General features: G+C 43.0%; 1 protein-coding gene across 3 annotated transcripts in view; it reads right to left on the bottom strand.

The window, feature by feature from the left end:
- The window catches only part of ryk (receptor like tyrosine kinase), a 376,084-nt gene that overhangs the window by 146,294 nt on the left and 206,131 nt on the right, over positions 1 to 23,659 (bottom strand). For all 3 annotated transcript variants that reach the window (XM_041182702.1, XM_041182703.1, XM_041182704.1), the window contains one exon: positions 6,286 to 6,372. In XM_041182702.1, coding sequence (XP_041038636.1) covers positions 6,286 to 6,372 — 87 coding nt within the window. The remainder of the gene's footprint in view (positions 1 to 6,285; positions 6,373 to 23,659) is intronic.

Raw genomic sequence — 23,659 nt, 5'->3', positions numbered from 1 at the left:
CGGCCCAGTGGGCTTGGGGGGAAAAGGGAAAGTGGTAAATGCAGCTGATCAGACGGTTTCAAGCTTAGTGACCAAGTCATTAGTTCATCACTCAGGGACTAAGGGACACAGATTTAAGGTTTTAGACAATAGATTGAGGGGAGAATGAGAGAAAGAGCTTTTTAACACAGCAAGTGGTAATGGCCTGGAACTCGCTGTCTACAAGGTGGTGGAAGCAGAGAGGGTCAATGATTTCCAAAGGAAATTGAATGGATGCTTTTGAGGAATAAACTAACAGGGCCACAGGGATAAAGTGGGGGAGTGGGACTGACTGGATTGCTCTACAGAGATTCAGCATAGGCCAAATGGCCTTTTTCCATGCTGCTATAACTATCATGAGCTCCTCAAACTTGTTGGAAGTGAAGGTGGAACAAACAGGGGAGAGGGGTTTAAGACAAAAGCATGCAGTAGAGAAAAGAAGCCAAGGATTGTCCTTGTATTCTGACATGATTCTGGGAATAGTGCACAGTTTTGGCAGACAAGAGCCAATGGTGCTTTATTGATAAATTAACCAAGTCCAGATTGGATAGAATCCCTGAGTTGGATGGACTGCACTCAAACATACTAAAAGTTCGGGAAGAGAAAACAGAGGCACTATAAGTAAAAAATTCATTTGGAAAGGGAATAGTGTCAGGGAACTGATGAACAGATAATATGATTTCTATGCTTTAAAACAGTGTTAGAACAAGTTTAGCATTCTATTGGACAGTAAGCTTCATGTTAGTAGGAAGAACGATAATAGAGCCTTCACCCAAAGCTGCAGTGGACAAACATGCATAACAAGCAGTCAACATGGATTCGGAAAGGAAAGGTCATGCTTGACCAACCTTCTTGAATTCTTTGAAGTAATAGGAAGAGTAGACAAGGGTAATGCCTCTGAAAAAGTGCTGCAATGTAGACTCAAGGTCAGACCATGTGGAGTCAGGAGACAAATAGCACAATGGATAACACGCTGACTACATAACGGAAAACAGAGGGTAGTGGTTATAGGCAGTTACTCAGACTTGCGGAAGATGGAAAAGTGGTGTTCTAAAGGAATCAGTGTGAGAACCATTGTTGTTTACAATTTCCATAAATGATTTGAATTTGGGAATCAGAAGTACAATTTTAAAATTTACTGATGACATCAAATTAGGGGTGCAACTAATACTAAGGAAGAAAACTACAAAATGCAAGATGGCATTAATAAAACCGCAGAATTGGTGCATAACTAATAGATAAATTTCAATGTAAGTGAGTATGAAGTACATTTTGCTAGGATGAATGAGGAGGTAACATAGTCTTTAGGAATTAAGAGTCTAAACCAGAGCGGAGGGATCTGGGGCTATGGATACACAAAATCACAAAGCAGTCATGAGGGTTAATAAGGTCATAAAAATCATATAAAACATTGGGATTCATCCCTGGAGGGATGGAACTGAAAAGCAGAGAAGTCATGTTAAATGTTACGCTATGCTAAAGGTTATGCTAAATGTGTATAGGTCACCAAGATACAACAAGTACTGTTTACAGTTTTGGCCACCATATTATAAGTGGCAAACGGAGTGCTACTGAGGAAACTGAGTGCAGACCTGGAGTTTGGTGAGTAGGGGAGTTTGATGAAGGGAGTGAAAGAGCTACTTGTTTTATTTTTCTATTTTTCTCACCCTGTAGGAATTGGTTCTTATTCTACAGGGAAAGGAGCTAGCTGTTTGGTGAATATCTGATAAATGGGTGAGTTCTATTTTATCCCTAAGGTTTAAAATAGTACACAAATTGGTGGTAAGGTTAATAAGATATATAAAAAAGCAACATCATAAGTGATAAATAAGTAATTATTTAAAACGCATTAAAGATGGCAGGACAGGTAATGTGACAAGGCTGTAGCATGTGGAAACTCCTGGATAACAGTGTGTGATCACATCTGCAGTAAATTTTTGTGGTTCGAGGAACTTTGGCTTAGAGCCATTGAGCTGGAGGCAGAGCTGCAGACTCTGTGACACATCAGGGAGGGGGAAAGTTACCTGAATGCTTTGTACCAGGAGGCAGTCACACCCCTGAGAATAGGTTCTTCTGATTTGGTCAGGGACAGAAGGGTGTTACTCCGGGTGAGACAGGTAAAGGGACCCAGGGGGCGGGAGTTCAAGCCTCTGCAATTGTTCAATAGGTTCAAGGTTCTTTCAGCTTGCTTGGATGAGAGTGGAGGCTGCAGGGTGGATGAGAAAACTGACTGTGGCACCGAGGTACAGGAAGCCATTCAAGTGGGGGGACCGAAAAGGAATATAGTAGTAGTGGGGGCCAGCATAGTGAGGGGGACTGACACTGTTCTCTGCAGCAAAGAGCGAGAGTCCAGACAACAGTGTTGTCTGCCCGGTGCTCGGATTTGGGACATCTGCTCAGGGCTGTGGAGGAACTTGCAGCGGTGGGGAGGAGGAGGATCCAGTTATGGTCCCTGTAATACCAATAACATTGGTAGAACTAGGAAAGAGGTCCGGCGCAGAGAGTATGAAAAGCTAGGCACTAAATTAAAAACATCAGAGGTTATTTCCTGAGCCGCGTGCAAATTGGCATATGGTACATAAAATTAGAGAGATGAATACATGGTTCAGAGACTGGTGTGGGAGAAGTGGGTTCCAGTTTGTGGGGCACTGGCACCAGCACTGAGGAAAGAAGGGGTTCTACCGTTGGGACAGTCTACACCTGAACCGTGCTGGGATCAGTGTTCTTGCGAATCAAATAACTAGGGAAGTAGAGAGGGTTTTAAACTAAATAGTGGGGGCAAGGGGTCAAATGTGGAAAGATTTGGTATTTCAAAGAGACAAGGTGAGAGAGGAAAATAATATTTTGGGAAAAGAGGATCAGAGAATGGCAGGAAATGATAGAGAAATGCACAAAGAATCAAGACTAGATGTTACAAAGGTAACAGAAAGACTAAACTAAAGGCTCTGTATCTGAATGCGCATCACATTCATAACAAAGTAAACAAACTAATAGCGCACATTGAAGTAAACAAACATGATCTGATAGCCATTGCAGAGACATGGCTGCAGGATGAGAAGAATTGGATCCTGAACACTGAAGTGTATATGACATTCAATAAGGTCAGGAAGTTAGGTAAAGGTGGAGGGGTAGCACTGTTAATCAAGGATCGCATTTGGGCAAAAATTAGAGTTGGCCTTGGTTCAGGGGACCAGGATGTACAATTGGTTTGGGTAGAGATGAGGAATAGCAGGGGGAATAAGTCACTAGTGGGAATGGTCTACAGGCCCCCTAACAGTAACTATAATGTATGACAAAGTATGCAAGAAGAAATACTGGGTTGTTGTGATAAGGGACAGCAATAATCAGGGGTGACTTTAATCTACATATAAACTGGAAAAATCAGATTGGCAGTAGGCTGGATGAGAAGTTCATAGAATGCTTTTGAGATACTTTCTTACAGTAGCACATTCTGGAACCAACCAGAGAGCAGGTTGTATTAGACTTGATATTGTGTAATGTGACAGGATTAATTCATTACCTCAGAATAAAGGCACCGCTTGATAGCAATAACCATAATATGATTGAATTTTACATCCAGTATGAAAGGGAGAAGAGTGGGTCTAAGACTAGTATTTTAAATAAAATAAGGGCAACAATGTACACATGAAGCTGAGCTAGCTGAAATTAACTAGGATACTAAGGTAGGGGATAGATCAATAGAGAAGCAGTGGCAGACATTTAAGGGATATTTCAGAATACTCAGAATAAGTACATTCCGACTATAAAGAAACATTCTAAGGGAGGACCCACCATCCGTGGTTAACTAAAGTAATTAGGGAAAACATCAAACTTAAGGGAAAAGCACATAATTGCGCAAAGGTGAGTAGCAGGTCAGATGACTGATCAGATTATAAAGAATGGCAGAGAATGGCTAAAAGGCTTATCAGGAGAAAGAAATTGGAGTATGAGAGGAAGCTAGGTAGAAATGTAAAAATGGATAGTAAGAGTTTCTACAGGTATTTAAACAGGAGAAGTATAGGTAAAGTCGGTCCTCTAGAGAGTGAGAATGGGGAGTTAACAGTAGATAATAAGGAAATGGCCAATGAAATGAACAAATACTTTGCTCCTGCCTTCACTATAGAGAATACAAAAATCATTCCGGCATTAGCTGTGAAATCAGTAGGTGGAGGGGAGCGAGGTACTTGGTGAAATTGCAGTACTAGGGAAGCAGTACTGAGCAAACTGATGGAGCTGTGGGCAGACAAGTCTCCTGATCCTGATGGACTCCATCCTAGGGTCTTAAAAGAGCGGTCTAATGAGGCAGTAGATGCACTGGTGTTAATTTTCCAAAACTCCTTAGATTCTGGAAAGGTTCCACCAGATTGGAAAGTAGCAAATGTAACCCCTCTATTCGAATAGGAAGGGAGGCAACAAACTGGAAACTATAGCTTGACATCTATCATGGGGAAGATGTTAGAATCGATCATTAAAGAGGTTATAGCTGGGCATTAAGAAAAACTCAAGGTAATCAGGAAGAATCAGCATGATTTTGTGAAAGGGAAATCATGTTTGGCCTATTTATTAGAGTTCTCTGAAGGAGTAACATGCGCTGTGGATGCAAGGGAGCCTGTAGAAATACTGTGCTTGGGTTTCCAGAATGCATTTGATAAGGTGCCACATCAAAGGTTATTGCAGAAAATAAAAGTTCATGGTGTGGGGGGGTAACATATTAGCCTGGATACAGGATTGGCTGGCTAGCAGAAAACAGAGAATGCATAAAAGGGTCTTTGTCTGATTGGCAGGATGTGACAAGTGTGGTCGTGCATGGGGTCTCTGCTGCGGCCTCAACTTTTTACAATTTACATCAATGACTTAGATGAGGGGAGTGAAGGTATGGTAGCTAAATTTGCAGGCCACACAAAGATAGGTAGGAAAGTGTGTTGTGAAGACATATGGAGCTCAAAGGTTTGATATAGCTGGTATATGGTATATTCTTAAACCAGCTTATATTTCACCCCTCTCCTATTTTTTTTAGTTCTGTTAAAGGGTCATGAGGACTCGAAACATCAACTTTGTTCTTCTCCGCCGATGCTGCCAGACCTGCTGAGTTTTTCCAGGTATTTCTGTTTTTGTCTTGGATTTCCAGCATCCGTAGTTTTTTGTTTTTATCTTTGATATAGCTGGGTTGCGTTAGTGGGCAAAAATCTGGCAGACGGAGTATAATATGGGAAAATGTGAAGTTGTTCACTTTAGCAGGAAGAATAAAAAAGCAGAGTATTACTGAAAGGGGAATGACTGCCTAATTATGAGGTCTAGAGTCATAGAGGTCTACAGCACAGAAAAAGGCCCTTGACCCATCGAGTCTGCGCTGGTCAAGCAAGTACCTAACTATTCTAATCCCATTTTCCACACAAGGCTCATTGCCTTGTATGCCATGGCATCGCAAGTGAATATCCAAATGCTTCTTAAATGTTGAGGGTTTCTGCCTATACCACCCTTTCAGGCAGTGAGTTCCAGATTCCCACCACCTTCTGGGTGAAAAAATTCTTCCTCACATCCCCTCTCAACCTCCTGCCCCTTACCTTAAATCTATGCCCCCTGGTTATGGATCCCTCCACCAAGGGGAAAGGTTCCTTCCTGTCTACCCCATCTATGCCCCTCATAACTTTATACATCTAGATTGATATCTGGAACAAGGGGCTTGTCTCATGAGGGTAGGTTGGACATGCTGGGTTTGTTCCTACTAGAGTTTACAAGAGTGAGGGGTGACTTGATTGAAGTGCACAAGATCCTGAATGGTTTTGATAAGGAGGATGTGGAAAGGATGTTTCCTCTGGTGGGTAAGTCCAGAATTGGGGGGCACAGTTTTAAAATTAGGGGTCGCCCTTCTAGGACAGAGATGAGGAGAAATTTTTTCCCTCGGAGGGTTGTGTGACTTTGGAACACTCTGCCTCAGAAGGTGGTGGAAGTGGGGTTACTGAATATTTTTAAGACAGAGGTAGATAGATTCTTGTTAGGCAAGGGAATCAAAGGTCATTGGGGAAAGATGGGAGTGTGGAACTTAAGACACAAACTGATCAGCCATGATCTTATTGAATGGAGGGTAGGCTTGAGGGGGCCGAATGGCCTACTTCTGTCCTGTTTCCTACGTTCGTAGGATATGGAGAGGGTGCAAAAAATATTTTACAAGGATGATATCAGAACTGTGTGGTTACTCCTATCAGGAAATATTGTGTCAGTCTGTGGTGTGCTGTACTTTCTATGTGATTCGTATGTTTTGCTTACCTTTTACTGTTTTAGCGAAAACATACTTCTCTTTACTTGGGTCTTTTTCATCAACTAAAATCCCATGAAAGATACGACCAAAAGTACCTGAAACAACAGAAATCAATTTTTAAAAATATATACTTATCAAAGGGATATTTAATGAGCTGAGTTTTAACTTCTAGATTTGTGCAAAATATTGTTTTACTGAATTCATCCTGGGGTGAAACCATTCTACCATTTGAGAGTGCAATATTCTCAGCATGTCAATTCCACTGTGCCATATTTCCCTCTCATTTAAGTCACATATAGTTACTTAAATCAGCCAAGCTGGAGTAGATATTTTTATTTTCTGGCCTCGTGTAAGCCTAATCCTGTGCTACCTCACAAGCAGACTTGGTTCGTCACAACACTACACATAGGTCCTTAGTGTTCTGCACTCTGACTGTGGTGATTGTCGCTCATGATTTTCCTTTTGATCTGTCTTGGGGTCCACAGCCTAGATCGCCTACTGGCTTGTTCTGTAGCCTCCCATTGTAGTGCATAAACAGAATTCGTAATGTCAATAAGGGTCAAAAAGAATGGAAAAAAAACAAATAGAGGAGTGAAAGAACATAATGTGCACAATAGACTGAAGAGCAAGACTGAACAAAGAGGTATGAGTGCATTTTCCCAAGAGCGAGCCACAGTGCAATTAACAGTGAAAAACAGTGAGGTGGAACTGAAGGATAGACATCAATTTATATATCTGTATATTATGCTAGCTTTAAACAGAGAAGATTGAAAAGTAGCCTAATAAATGGAATTGCATAATTTAAAGCCATGTTATGACAAATCTGTAGTGTTTAATATGATCCCTCTCGCATGCAAAGGGTGCCATACATCCCTTGCGCAGTGAATGCTGACAGGCATCATTTGGCACTCTGAGGTTGGATTACACAAATTTGGAAGATTGTTCTGCCACAGGAATTCCTTTTACAAGACAGAACATTATGAAAAATATATTGGCCAAGCAGGAACATATTTTATAGTGGATGTACGTCACTGAATGTAACTGCAGCTCTTCAAGCTGTCACCAAGTTAACAAGTTCATTCAGGTTACAGAGCTGGTATGTTTTAAGTGTTGTCACAGCACAAATTTAGTATTTCAGCACCAGTATCTAGTTATTCTAATATGCTTTCATGTTGTGCATTACAGTGCTTGTTGGGATGTTCAAATTGCTCCCATCAGTACCAGCACAAGTAACACACCTGTAATCACTAGTACTTCCCTGTAGAAATATAAAATCATGAAAACCTGTGCAAAATAAAACCTAGGTTTGAAAATCCAAACATTGAAATTTGCGCTTCTGGACATTTTTCACAGTTCAAGTATAAATGACATCAAAATTTCACATTTACACTATCTACAATAATCTCAGTAGTGTTATTGCCTATTTTTAAAAAACAAGTTTATGATCCTCTAACAGTGCAGTCATACTTTCAGGCTTCTACCAAAGCAAAGATATGACCAAAAGTACCTGAAACAAAAAAAATTAAGAAAAATACATGCTTACCAAAGGGATAGTTAATTAGCTGAGTTAAGTCAGCTTTAGTTTTAACTATCTAGATCTGCACAAAATATGTTTTATGGAATTCACCCTGGGGTGAAGCCATTATACCATTTGAGAGTGCAATATTCTCAGCATGTCAATTCCACTGTGTCGTTTTTCCCTCTCATTTAAGTCACATATTGTTACTTAAATCAGCCAAGCTGGAGTAGATATTTTTATTTTCTGGCCTCATGTAAACCTAATCCTGTGCTACCCCACAAGCAGACTTGGTTCGTTACAACACCATACATAGGTCCTTAGTGTTCTGCACTTTGTGATCATGGTGATTGTAGCTCATAATTTTCCTTTTAATCTGTCTTGGGGTCCACAGCCCTGGTCTCCTACTGACTGTTCTGTAGGCTCTCACTATAGCACACTGTTTTCCACAGGGACTGCAATGGTTCAAGGCAGCTCACCACCATCTTCTCAAGGGCAATTAAAGATAGACAATAAATGCTGGCCTAGCCAGTGACATTCACATCCTGAGAAAGAATATAAAAATAAACAACTGGTTATGTCAATAAGGGTCAGAGAAATGAAAAAAATAGAGGAATGAAAGAACAGAATGTGTCAATAGACTTAAAAACAAGACTGAACAAGGAGGGATGAGTGCATTTCTCCAGGGTGAGTCGAATATGAAAAGCATACAACATTTATACAGGGGGTGCCATCTCATCCTCATACATCTCAAAGCCCTTTCCACCCAATTAATTCACTTTGATATGTAGTCACTGTTAAGCTACTTCCAAATCTGTGCCTACCTTTTCCATAATTCCATGTTCAAATCCCTCCAATCAGATTTCTGACACACCACACAGTGGTGAAACAGCTCGTGTTAAAGTCATAAATAGCATTTTTTGTGACTGTAACGGTGATAAACTATCTCATCTCATCCTTCTCTAGTTATCTGCCGCCTTCGACATATTTGGTCACACCTTCCTCTATCGTCCAGCTGGGTGGAACTGGTCTAGCTTGCCTCCATTCTTATTTATCTAACCAAAGTCAAAGAACTACCTGCAATGGTTTCACTTCCCACTCTCACTGTTATATCTGGAGTTCCCCAAGGATCTATTCTTGACCCACTTCTATTTCTCATCTACATATTGATGTCAGTGATCTCCATTCCTTCCAATGTGCTCGGTTTTCTGTTTGGTACAGCTGTTTAAAGGTGCTTGTCACGAAAGACTATGGAGTGGACTAGGTGAATTCCTCTTGCAGAGAGCTGGCATGAACATGACGGGGCAAATGGCCTCCTCCTGTGCTGTAACCATTCTATGATTGTATGCTACCCATCGGCAATCTCATCCGAAAATACTCAGCTCTAGCTCAGCATAACCTCATACTACCCTTTAAATGTCTCTGTCAAGTAGCTTGTCTGACATGTGATATTGGATGAGCATAATTTTCCAACTAAACAATGGGAGGACTGAACCCATTGCTTTTGGTCCCTGACACAAATTCCATTCCCTGTCCAGTGTTTCCATCCCTGATAACTGTCCTAAGTTCAACTGACTGCAACCTCTGTGTTTACGACCATATAGTATCATAGAAATTTACAACACAGGAGGCCATTCAGCCCATCATGTCTGTGCCGGCTAGCAAGTAGCGATCCAGCCTAATTCCACTTTCCAGCTCTTGGTCTGTGGTCTTGTGGGTTACAACATTTATAGTGCACATTCATGTACTTTTTAAATGTCATGAAGGTTTCTGTTTCTACTTCCTTTTCAGACCCCCACCCCTCCCACGCTCTTTCTCTTTAAAGGAACATACTTGCTCTGGCCTCTCTATCTCTTCCCCAAATACCTGCCACTGATTTACATTCAAGTGGCTGTTTCGAGCCCACTTCAGCTAAATTACATTCCATTTTTGTTCTTCAGTTCTAACCCATATTATCACATTTGATAATCCTTCCATCGTAACATCCCAACTCAACAGCTATAATTGTTTCTATATTGTTATATCCCAGCTGATGTTACTACTGCACAAGTCAGGTCCCAGGGTGGAACCCGGCTTGATGGATCTTAACTTTTATTTTTTGCTTAGAAAGGTGGAGGGCGGCTACTGAACAGAGTCACAGGAGTCAGCTGATGAACTTTTAATGAAAGAATAAAACATTTATGAAACAAGATAAACTATATTGCAATACCCCTTAACTCACAACTATACCGTTACAGATATATATAGATTCGGAGCTATCTTACACTCTCATGTTCACAATAGGTACACAGTCCATATAAACCAACAGACGACCTGTGGTCAGGGACACCGCACTCTGAAACCAAGTAACAGATGCCGCCCCAAATTGATGCTATTGATCTCTCATCAATGCCCCCGAGGCGCTTGTCACATTGAGCACCAACTGGTCTCACTGGATTCTGTCTTTCACATGAGGGTTTCCAATCTGCACTCTCGAATCTTTTCCAAAATGATACTTTCTCTCGGACGTCTTCCACAAGGCTCCACCTTCAAGGTTTTAAACTCTCCTTCCGGATCACCACGTTCATTCAAGCTTCCTTCCAGGCACTTGCTGTCAGACTCAACCATGCCAACAAAACACCACTGCTTCACATGTCCATAGTAAAGAGTTATAGAGCTTTGGCTGTCTACTTGGATCTTCTGGTTTCTCGCAATCCTATTTTGCTTTAGGTCTGCGTCCTCTAGCTTTCTACCTTTAAGCTTGGAGCCTTCCTCTCTGCTCCTTATTTTCACTTCCACTGAACAGGGTCTTGCTCCAAATTCCTGTCTTTGTCCTTTGACTTAACTTAAATGACTTATTGGGGGTCTCTCTTGTTTTCCTTGAGGAGCTGCTTCCTTCAGTTACCTCTCTCAGTAGACTGCTGACAACTTGGTATCTCCTCTGAGATCCAGAACTCACTTGACATTCACCGTTATTTTAACTTTAGAGCAATTCATCAAAGATTCTTAGACTTATTTTCCTCAGCAATCCGCTAGTATGTCCAGCTAGAGAGAGACTTAAAACTGCTCCTTTCACCTTAAGCGCATAATCACCAATCGATCTCAAGCTGCTTTCGGTTTCTGTGTCTGTGCGTCCCTCTCTCTGGACCCCTGTTGCTAGGCAACAGCAGTTTTTTTTAAACCTTGTGTTTGTTTTAACTCCCCTTCAAGAGTCATAAAATCTCATGAGAATGCAGGCATCTATTAAAGTGATACCAAAACTCAAGCTCCCTCCCACTTTTCTTAATACACAAATATAGGAATACAAAGCTAAAACTCATTCCTAATACACACAATACAAATATAACTTACTTAATCTCTAGTTCCTAACAAATCAATATTGCAACCCCCCTCCTTTTTATCCCTTTAACTCTTTTTAAAACCATGTAACCAAGGATGTTGTGTTGCCACTCCTGTCCTCCTTTCATCCATGTCTTAGTAATAGTTATAACATCATATTCCAAACGTGTCAATCTTAGCTTATCTGCCTTATTCCCTATGCTTCTTGCATTGAAGTATATACCATTTAGCACTGTCAAACTGTCTTCTTGTCTATTTTCTAGGTTTTGTTTTCTCTCTCTTCCAAACACGCTAATTTTTCTGCCTTCCATTTCCAACTTTTCTTCTCTCCCTTCTGTATCTGCTCTCAAGTTCCCGTTCCCTTTGTCAAGCTAGTTTAAATCTCTTCTCAATATCACTGGCAAAAACTGTGCAGATAGTGCTGAGGTGCAACCTGTCCGGATTGTAAAGGTCTCACTTTCCCCTAAAAGCAGTCCCATTGTCTCAGAAATCTAAAGCCTTTCCTCCTGCATCACCTCTCCAGCTACGTATTCATCTGCTCTTCACTATTTCTGTACTCACTAGCATGTGGCACCAGGAGCAATCTGGAGGTCACTTCATTTGAGGTCCTGCTTTTCAATCTCTCTCTCCTAGATTTCCAAACTCTGTCTTCAGGACCTCATTCCGCCTATGGTGTTGGTACCAAAAAGAACCATGACCGCTGGCTGTTTACTTCATTCCTCAGAATGTTCCACAAACGCTCAGTTACATCTTTGACCCTGGCACAAGCAAGGAAAAATACTATTCTGGATTCACATCTGTGGCCACAAAAGCGCCAGTCTGTTCCCCTGAGAATAGAGGTGAAAAGCCAGCGGTCGTGGTTCACATCGGTGTCAACAATATAGGCAGAATGAGGAATGGGGTCCTGAAGGCAGAAGTTAGGAATCTAGGAGAAAGAGAGAGATTGAAAAGCAGGACCTCAAATGAAGTAATCTCCAGATTGCCCCTGGTGCCAAATGCTAGTGAGTATGGAAATAGGAAAAAGCTGATGAATACGTGGCTAATGAGACCTCTACCACTATTCCTCTTCCATTCTTCTTCCTCACTATTGTCCCCCCCAACAACTTCCCACTACTCTTTGCCCCTGTGCGGCTGAGCCACCCATGGTGCCACGGTCTTGGCTCTAGTTGCACTCCCCAGAGGATGCATCATTCTCACTTGTATTTAGACCTGAATACCAGTTGGAGAGTGAGAGGACCGCATGGGATCTGTGCCCAGCCTGCTTGGTCCTTCTTGCCCTCCTGGCAGTCAACTATTTCCTCTCTGTCTTCACATTTTAAGATGTGGGGTGACAACCTCTAGAAACATGCCACCATGGTCCAAATTTTTCAGTCTCGGGATCACTGGAGACTGGATGTATGACTGAAGATGTGTGTCCAGGCCCTTATGGAAGCCCTGATGCGCTGACCTCCGTGGGAATTGTCTGGAAAGTTTCAACCTACAACAGCCAATTCCCTGCTCCCTGGGACCCTCCGCTCTCTGAATTAGAGTCGGATACTTTGGACAGTTCCAATGTACTTAGGTGGATAGTTACCTCGGAAATGTTAGACAGATTAACGCCTGGTCTAACATCTTAGTAACTACACAATTGACCCCCACAATCATCCCCCCTGACCACCTCCCCACCAGGCCCGGTCACTACACCCACCAACACCCCCACCCAACTAAAACACTACCCCAACCCAACCAAAACACCACCCTCACCAGAACCAACCACTTCCCTGATTTGACTGTCCCCTCACCCGCCTACACACCTCTCCCACCTGAGCCGCCTGCATCCAACTATGCCCTTAGCGCACCTACCCTCCCCATTCATCCACTCACCCATTCACTCACACTCAAACTTATGGTAACTGGTGCCATAAAAAAGGGGCATGTCCTATCTTCACCTGACTCTAATCATCTTTGATGGAGTTCCCTGATGGACACTATCCTTTGCATTTCTGGAACATCTGGGCTCAGAAGGCTCGGGAAGAAATGCGGAGTAGCATTAAGTTGGGGGAATTTATAAGTGGAGCCACAATCCGAGGATGACTACCGCTCCTAGGAAGATACAGGCCCTTAAAACTCTCAGCCTTGTGGATGCCCCTTGGTTACTCCAGCTGTTGGCTCAAGCTGTGAAACCCGGAACCTGAGTTGCTCTAGCTGGCAACCCTTCCTGCACATGTGGTAGTCCAGGCCAAGAAAAACATCCAGGATTTTCCGCATGGTATAGGGCTTGCATTGCACAGAGTTGAAGTTCCCTGCCATGTCTTTACTGGTTAGCCTATTCTCTAGAGGGATTTATTGTTAATCATACAATTTGCATAACATTAACAATAAGGATATACAAGTGGAGGGTATCGATTGGTTAAGTGCAGTAAGCAGATATAGAGACTTGGTCTTGTGGTGCAGTGGTAGCATCCCTACTTCCGGGCAGAAGCTCCAGGTTCAAGTCCGTGCCAGCACCTGATGTGGTTCAACCAGAGAGAGAGTGCGAGAAGATAAACTTAAAAAAACCCAAAAATTTGACCCCTTAACTACTTCAAGAAATAGGTATAGAGACACTTCTGGGACACTGGTGTTGGTTTGTGGGGGGGGAGGCAAACACTTGTAATTCTTGCATTCTGAAATAAATATAGCATTATGTAAAAGATTCACATCTTGTTTCCTACTTCAACTGGCTTCAGGATGAATTAACACTTACCAGCTGCTCACCAGGTCTCGCTCTCTGCCGCTCCCTCACTTGGACCACTCCTTGAATTGTAAAAGACCAAGACTGTACCTTTTCCCTCACTGTGCCAAATTCCCTCACTCACCATATTCCCCAAATTAAGTATTCTGTCAAAGAGATATACGTTTGAGCTAGACTCCATGCTAATTATTTATATATCCATACTACTCACTTGGAGCTGCTTCACCTGCTCAACATCAACCTTCCATAGTATCAGTGAATGCTGCTGTTTCCAGGCTGCTCCTAAACTCCAAGGTCAGTTCAACTAAGGAACCTCATTGTGAAGTTTGTAAGGAACTCTCCCAAGATTATTTCATCATCTCTCACATCCTCTACTTCCTTCTCCCTACACCAGAGCTGGCACTGACACAAGCATTTCCTCCACTAAAGCAAGGAAAGCAGAGGAACTGATGGCATCTATCCTGAATTCCTGAAGAATTTGAGATCTAACAGGCATGACTGGTTGGCTCCTGTATTTACTAACATCATACAACTGGCATCATTCCATCAATCTTGAGAGAGGCTAAAGTCATCACCTCGAGCTAGGGAAACTTGATGACCAGGCTAGTTATTTCTGCTACGTACTTCTTACAAAATGTCTCCTCCTGGCCAGGCTCTCTCTATTGGTGAAGCCCAACCTCCCTAAAGAACAAGCTGGTGCAGTGTTAGTGAAGTGCCTGCATTTATCACCTACACTGATACTGTCTTACTAACACATGCTCAAGACAGGTGTTGCACTCCTCGACCTCTCATCCGCATTTGAAACTGTGTGGCGACATAATCTTCCTTTGAAAGCAGCAGATTTTTCCAGTGCTAGGCTACAAAGCTTCTCCCTTCTTCAATGCTTAGCAATCGAATATATAGGGTTTCATACAGTGACCAAGGAAGTGCCACAATGACCCTGAAAGATGGGCTTCTCCAAGGTTCCTCTTCAACATCTACGTTAGTGAAATGCCTCCCACCAACTCCAGAAAGTTTGTCTTGGTAGATTATCTGGCTCGTGTTACCCAAAGAACCAACATTGAGGATCTTAACAGCACCTTGGCTCATGAAGCAATATTTCAACTATTGGCATCTCTACCCAAACCCAACTAAGACCACAGTCACTGCTTTCCACCTCAGCAACTGACAGGCTGACAGCGAACTCCTGGTCTCCTTTTGTGGCAAATCAGTAAAGAACTATTTATATCCCAAGTACCTTGGAGTCACCCTGGCCCATAGCCTCAGATACTGCAAACACCTGAAAAAGTCACAGAAAAGACCATTGCATGCAATCTTTGTACTGCGAACCTTGCTCTTGTGTACACTTCAGCAGAACACTGCTCCCTTGAGTGGACAGACAGCAGCCACACAAAACACAATGTGGATAATCAGTGGTACACTGAAATCAACAGTTGTACAATGGCCTCCAGTCCTGTATAATATCCCACCCCTTAAAGTGCAGCAGAAGGCAAATGCAGAGATGAGTTTGGCCGTATTAAAGCCAACTCAGAACTACCAATTCCTGAAACCCTTCAGGGCCTACTGAATATGCAACCCCGATCATGCAAACCTTTCTGGAGTTAGACCAATACTTGAGTGATGCAGGTTTTGACCAGAAGGACAAATGACGCAACCTCTGGGCTGACACCAATAACACCAAAAAGATCTGGTGAATGATCCAACAATAGAGCCTCCAGGGTTCAACCTCTTCAAACAGTGATCTGCACTCTCTCTGCAAGGCCATCACACCTTCTCCACAATGAAATTTCAAGGCTAGACCAGCATGCAACCGTGGTCACCCAGGCCAGACCGTGGGCCACATTGTGGATGAAAATTTACCTCAGGAGTCACTTACCAACATACTTGGACTTAGACTTGTAAAGCTGCAAGATGTCATACACAAGAAAAATATATACCTACACTGTGGCTGCTTACTTCCATCTCCGTAACATCCAACTCCAACTCTCTCTCAGCTCAGCTGTTGCTGAAACCCTCATCCATGCCTATGGTCATGCTCCTGGCTGGTCTCCTACCTTCCACCCGACATAAACTTGCGTTTTTTCCGAAACTCTGCTGCCTGCATCTTAACTTGCTCCAAATTTTATTCGCACATCACTCCTGCACTTGCAGATCTTCACTGACTCCCTGACAGACAGCCACTTTATTTTAAAATCTTCACTCTTATTTTCAAATGCCTCCATTATGTCACCCCACTCTGTGTCGTCTCCTCAAGCCCAACAAGACATCAAGATCTCCTCATTACTCTAATTCTGCTCCCTTGAGCATCCTTGATTTTAATCCATCCACTACTGATAACTGTCCTTTCAGCTGCCTTAGTCCTAAATTCTGCAATTCCTTCCCTAAATCCCTTTGCCTCTCTAGCCTCTTTAAAGATGCTCCTTAAAACTTCTCTCTTTGATCAAGCTTTGGGTTAACTTTTCTGGTTTTTCCTTGTTTTTATTCGTATGGCTTGTTAAGCACAAGACACTACATAAATGGAAGTTTCTGTTGGTGTGATGTTTGTGGGCAGATGCAATAGTTAGTTTGCACCCAACATCCCACAAATAAAACTAGTGAGATAAATGATCAATATGATTTAGTTGGCAATGGCTTAGTATTATTCAGGTATGTAGGAAAACTCCCTGCTCTTCTTCAATTATATTTTTTTGGTCATTTGCGGATGTGGGCTTCGCTGGCTGGGCCAGCATTTATTACCCATCCCTAATTGCCCTTGAGGTGGTGGTGGTGGGCTGCCTTCTTGAACCGCTGTAATCCATGTGGTGTAAGTATGCTCACAGTGCTGTTAGGAAGGGAGTTCCAGGATTTTGATCCAGCAACAGTGAAGGAACGGTGATATATTCCCAAGTCAGGAAGGTGAGTGACTTGGAGAGGAACTTCCAGGTGGTGGTGCACCCATCTATCTGCTTCCCTTGTCCTTCTAGATGGTAGTGCTCGTGGGTTTGGAAGGTGCCGTCTAAGGAGTCTTGGTGAATTTCTGCAGTGCATCTTGTAGATGGTAGTACACACTGCTGCTACTGTGCGTTGGTGGTGGAGGGAGTGAATGTCTGTGGATGGGGTGCCAATCAAGCGGGCTGCTTTGTCCTGGATGGTGTCGAGCTTCCTTGAGTGTTGTGGGAGCTGCACTCATCCAGGCAAGTGGCGAGTATTCTATTACACTCCTGACATGTGCCTTGTAGATGGTGGACAGGCTTTGGGGAGTCAGGAAGTGAGTTACTCATTGCACGATTCCTAGCCTCTGACCTGCTCTTGTAGCCACAGTATTTATGTGGCTAGTCCAGTTCAGTTTCTTGTCAATGGTAACCCACAGAATGTTGGTTGTGGGGGAATTCAGTGATGGTAATGCTATTTTCTCTCGTTGGAGATGTTCATTGCCTGACACTTGTGTGGCACGAATGTTACTTGCCACTTGTCAGCCTAAATCTGGATATTGTCCAGGTCTTGCTGCATTTGGAAATGGACTGCTTCAGTATCTGAGGAGTCGCGAATGGTGCTGAACATTGTGCAATCATCAGCAAACATCCCCACTTCTGACCTTAGGATGGAAGCAGCTGAAGATGGCTAGGCCGAGGACACTACCCTGAGGAACTCCTGCAGTGATGTCCTGGAGCTGAGATGACTGATCTCCAACAACCACAACCATCTTCCTTTGTGCTAGGTATGACTCCAACAAGTGGAGAGTTTTCCCCCTGATTTCCATTGACTCCAGTTTTGCTAGGGCCCTTGATGCCATACACTGTCAAATGCTGCCTTAATGTCAAGGCAGCCACCTCAACAGTTCAGCTCTTTTGTCTTTTGAACAAGGCTGTAACGAGGTCAGGAGCTGAGTGGCCTTGGTGGAACCAAACTCGGCGTCAGTGAACATATGTTATTGCTATGACCCCTTCCATTACTTTACTGATGATTGAGGGTAGACTGATGGGGAGGTAATTGACTGGGTTGGATTTGTCCTGCAGACCTTCAAGAACCCTACGCATGATGGGGCCTCATTATAACGTCCCATCTGAAAGATGCCACAGCACCAGCAATGCATAACTCCTTCTGTTAACCTTCCAAGTCGGACTACAAAGCGAGCTAAGCCAAAAAAAAAGGCATATTGCTTCCCAGGAGGCTGCTTTACCCCAGTTTGAACTTGCAGAGTGCAGCATAATTCTAGTATTTGAAATCAATAAGGAAAGCAGTTAGTTAACCTCCAAGAAACAACAGCAGTCTACATGCTAATAACAGTTCAAGTCCATGCAGATCTTTGAGCTTAAAGCAGTTTACATTTTCCAGCTAGAGGCTCAAGAATGAAGACTGATGCAGACAAGCTTTTACATGTCAAACAATGACAGGATTATGCCGGATAGGTTTAAGTTTTCGGTATACAACATTTGCTCAGGAAGTTCCAGGATCAACTTTCAACCTCTGTTAGCTGAATGCAGCTGCATTGCGGCACTACCATTTGCCTAAAAACTCCTAGGTCACGGACGGAAAACTAGTCAGTAACATTGTCCTGATTATTATCCAACGTTCCGAGATAGAAGTGTGGGTGCCAGATGAGGGGAGGATCAATTCAGCTGAGCTGCACTCTAATGTGCAGTCACAAGCACAGATTCCCTAGGGCTTTGTGCAGAATGGTCATTTAGATACACTTACCAGAGAGAACCGTAAAACTACACTTCAGCAAAGGATTCCGTTCTTTTGTCTCAGATTACTGGCGTTATATTATTTGCTCCTTTTGTACGTGACTGACATAGGCACCCCAGGAATACAAACAATACACAACACGTGGGTTTTTTATTGTAACTTGAACTGAAACATATATACACACCATGAGTACAGGAGCACGACTTACACAACTCTTACTCTGCTGGTCTACAGCCACTTAGTTATTTAGCCAATGTCAACTCCTGGGTGATGTGAGATGTGACATCATTTCCTACACTGACACTCAACTTGCAGTCTCTTAAAATGATCCCGCAACATCACCCCTCTTTTCCACAGATTAAAAATCTATCCCATTACTCAGAAAACATACATACAATATACAATTATGTTGTGGTTCAGAGAAATGATACAGGAATAAGGTAAAAAGTAATTTACAAGTATACAGAGCTAAAAATCTCAAAAACATAGGAGGTATACTTATTCGACCATATCTTGTAATCGCAAGCTTCTGCTTAGAACTGTGATCATCCTCACAACTGTTCTGATTCACTGATAACTCAGAACTTTTGTTAACCTGTTCTTCATCTGCACACATGCCATTCATGTCCTCATTGTCAAACCTTGTCCATGACACGACATGAATGTCAGGTGCATTGACATCGTATAACTCTGAGTTGACTTTGGTTCCGTCTAAGAATTACACCATTAGTTGTCTTGACCTCATAAGATCTGGGCTGGTCATAGATCCTAGCAAGCTTAGCAGGGTGTTACGTTCCCTACGAATAACTGAAAACTCTGACCTTCCATTCTACTCGCAATCGAGCCAATTCTGGTCCTGCTTGCAACATCTTAATTTTCCATCGTTTGGAAAGAAGTACATCTCTTCCTGTTGAAAACTTAGAAAGATGAGACTGGGCAGGGTAGCTACTGCCTGTCTCCCAAACATCAACTCTGCAGGCGATGGTATATCCACGTCCAAAGAAGTCGGTCGGAGGTGCAGCGCTGCAACCTCAATATCTTGCCCTGTCTGCCTATACTTCAAAATGAACGATTTGAAAATATGAACCATGTGTTCAACCATACCGTTTGACTTTGGATAATGTAGCGGCAATGCCATGTGATGACTCCCCAGCTGGCGCACACGTTTTGAAATGGGCTGTCAGTATATTGCAGCCTGCTAGTTAGTGGCAATAATGTCTTCTGGCATGCCAACTAAGCTAAAAAGAGCACTTGATGTATCACGTAACTTCCCGATGACCGGAAATTTCGTGAAGTAATCTGTAACGAGAAGAAAATCATTGCCTTGAATGTGAACTAAGTTTCTGCCAATCCACACTCCTGGGGTGGAAGGATTTCATGAGGAATCAAGGGTTCCTTGATTTACTTGATAACTTTGACATGCCTCACAGGATATCACTGTTGATTCCTGGACAGTAAACTGTCTGCTCTGGCAAGGCGTCTGATACATTCAATCCCTAATTACGCTTGATGTATTTGGGTTAGAATCTCAGAATACAAAGCTTTGGGGAACAGGACTTGTTTCACTTTAAAAATCACCCCACGGGATACCGAAATCATCTCAATATGGCCAGCAGCAGTGTAAATGTTCAGTTGCTTTCTGTATGGTGTCAGGCCATCTTTCCATAACCTCCTTCCACAACTACGATTGGGTAGGGTCATGTACTGTCTCATGTCTTAATTGCTTGCATTTAGCTGGTCGAAAATTCACAAGGTCGATCATCAAGACATCTTCAACTTCAACACCCACACTGTGGACATGCAAATCCAGCTAGACATCTGCATCTTTAATTGTGTCAGGCAGCCTGCCCAAGGGGTCCGATGTAACCATTATGCTGCCTGGTTTACATCAGACATAACAATCGTACATCTGAACCTTCACTAAAAACCTCTGCAACTGTAAGGAGTATTTGTAAGTGGTTTGCACCATATAGTTTCCAATGGCTTGTGGTCAGTGTCTACAGTGAAGCGCTTTCTGAACAGGTGGTGTGAAACCTGGTTATGCAAAAGGCCATGCCAAGGTCTTAATGTTGGAATATTTAGCCTAGGTCTGTGACAAAATTTTCCAAGTATAGTCAATTGACTTCTTTTCCTGCAGGATGCATGCACTCAATTCCTTCTGGGACATGTTGTATTCCAAAATGGTTTCTTTACGATGACGGTACTGCAGTATGCTATCCTGATTCAATAATTCTGATTTGAAAGACTCAAACACTTGGTGGTGTTCTTCCTGTCACAAGTAGGTTGTATCTTTGTGCAGAAGTTCTCTAAGCAGAGACGCTCCCTCAACAAAATTAGCGACTTATTGGGCCAAAAAAGTTGAGCAACCAGAGGCACCGTTGTAATTCCTCTTGGCCCTGGAGAGTTGGCATGGCTCTGACATCCTCTATTTTGTGTCAGTCTGGGCATATTCCTGTGTTGGAGTATATCAGCACAAAGAAGCTGGTGTGCCCAACGTTGAACTGGCACTTCTCGCTTTTAAATATGAAGCCCCCAGGATGAGCAGCCAGCATTAGCAAATGCAAGTTCTGGCTGTGCTCTGTCTTGGTCCACCCCATGACTACAACGTCATTGGCTATACAAATACAGCCTGGGACATTTTCTTTTATTCTGTCCACATATTGTTCGGAGCACATCTTGGCTGACGCACAGTCTGAAACAGTATTGCCTGAACGGCATTCTAAATGTTGTGAGCAGTCGAAAGTCTTTGGCTAAATGGACAGACCAACAGCCCTGGTTTCACCAAGCTTTGAAAAACACTTAACAAGAGCAACTAAAGAACAAAAGAACAAAAAAAAGTACAGCACAGGAATAGGCTTTCGGCCCTCCAAGCCTGCGCCAATAATATTGCTTGTCAAATTATAACATTTTGCGCTTCCAGGGTCCATATCCCTCTATGCCCATCCTATTCATGTATTTGTGAAGCTGCCTCTTAAACACCACTATCATACCTGCTTCCACCACCTCCTCTGGCAGCAAATTCCAGACACTCACTACCCTCTGCGTAAAAAACTTGCCCCGCACATCTCCTCTATAGTTTTCTCCTCTCACCTTAAATCTATGTCCCCTAGTAATTGACTCTTCCACCCTGGGAAAAAGCTTCTATCTACTCTGTCCATGCCACTCATAATTTTATAAACTTTATCAAGTCGCCCCTCAATCTCTGTCACTCTAGTGAGAACAATCCAGGTTTCTCCAACCTCTCCTCATAGCTAATAACCTTCAGACCAGGCAGCATCCTGGTAAACCTCCTCTGTATCCTCTCCAACATCGCCATATCCTTCTGGTAATGTGGCGACCAGACCTTGTTGCAATATTCCAAGTGTGGCCTAACCAAGGTTCTATACAGCTGCAGCATGACTTCCCAGCTTTTATACTCAATACCCCTGCCGATGAAGGCAAGAATGCCATGTGCCTTCCTGACTACCTTATCCACCTGCTTTGGCACTTTCAGTGACCTGTGGACCTGTACACCCAGATCTCTTTGCCCATCAATGCACTTAAAGGTTCTGCCATTTACTGTATAATTCCTACTGTCCCTGAGTGGGCCTACCCTTTCCCTCACTACCCTCTTGCTTTTTATATATGTATAAAAGGCCTTGGGATTTTCCTTAATCCTGGTTGCCAATGACTTTTCATTGCCCATTTTAGCCCTCCTGACTCCTTGCTTAAGTTTTTTCCTACTTTCTTCATATTCTCCACGGGCTTCATCTGTTCCCAGCCTTCTAGCCCTTATGAATGCTTCCCTTTTCTTTTTGACTAATCTCATAATACCCTTCGTTATCCAAGGCTTCAGCTCCTCAAGGGTAAGGATCTTTTGCAGCCATCACTTGAGGGCCAAGTTAAACCATCATGGGTCTAAGAAAATCAATCCTAAGATTACCATCTTTTTTTGAAACACGTGGGTGATGGAGCTGCACCAATCGGTGCACTTGGCAGATTGTGTTCCACTTTGAGCTTCTCTTGAATGTACATGCTGCATTTCCTTGTAGCATCGATAGTGGGAACTGCATCCTCCCTTATATGCAACATGGCATCTCCCTTGAAGTCACCAATTGCATCAAACTTGTCTGAATAGAGCCATTTCAGGTCTCTTACCAACTCAATGTACTTTGTGCTGCAACCTTCCACACCTTTTGGTGTGATGCTGACCTCATGTATTGTGATGATCTGTAAATCTGGAAGTCCTGCTACAACTGGTTCAACTGTGTCTACAACATAAAACATTTGTGGCACTTATTCCGACTTTCCATAGCTGCACAGCAAGGTTAGCGTTCCAATGCACTTCATCGGTGAGCCATTGTAAGCTTAGTTGTGGTGGGTTGTACCGTAGATTCCCATTTCTCTACACACATAACCTTCTACATATGGCAAGGCAAGACATTAGCACTTGCTCCCATATTGATTTTGACCTTAGGCGAATGCTTACCATTCTTCTGCGGACATACAATCCTAATCATAGTGATTGTATAATAGCATTATCGACATGTTTGTTCAACCTGTACCTGAACATGGTTCTCGTTCAGATCCTCTTCATGTTTTGCTTCCTTGCCAACCTGGTGTACCTTCTTAGATTTCTGTTGTGTGCTAGCATACTTTTGGCTGCGGTTGCCGCTGTGACTTGCACACTTTTGCTCTGTGCGTGACTTGTCACCATTTTTTAGATGCATGCTCTGAGCTTGGCTTCCTGGACTGTCTTGCCACTGCCCACGTACAGCACATACTTAAGATCGGTTGTGGTATGCTGGAAGTTGCGAATTGCATGAGTCAGGCCACATTTCCACAAAGCTTAACATACTTCTGAGTCTTGGTTATCATAACAAATTTTGTAGCCTTCCCCAGCGCTTATAACTGTTGGCGTCCAGCCACTATGGTTTCAAATTTCCTTCCAGCGTAAAGTAATACATTGGTGGTGTACATTTTCTTCTTCTCAGTAGGAGTTCTTGAAAAGCCTGTAATGGGATAGACACGATGACTAGTTCCAAAATCCGTTTTGACTCATCTTGTCGTTGCTGTTATGTCATCGGCTCTAACTTATGGATCAGGAAGTTGACCTCTACTGTTGCGTTCCAGACCAGGCCTCCAAATTTTATTATGGTCCCAGATGAGACCCCAAAATTTATTATGA

This window comes from Carcharodon carcharias, chromosome 2 (genome assembly GCF_017639515.1).
Source record: "Carcharodon carcharias isolate sCarCar2 chromosome 2, sCarCar2.pri, whole genome shotgun sequence".
NCBI lineage: Eukaryota > Metazoa > Chordata > Chondrichthyes > Lamniformes > Lamnidae > Carcharodon > Carcharodon carcharias.
The sequence above is the reverse complement of the archived record's forward strand: the minus strand, read 5'-3'. Positions and strand labels throughout refer to the sequence as shown.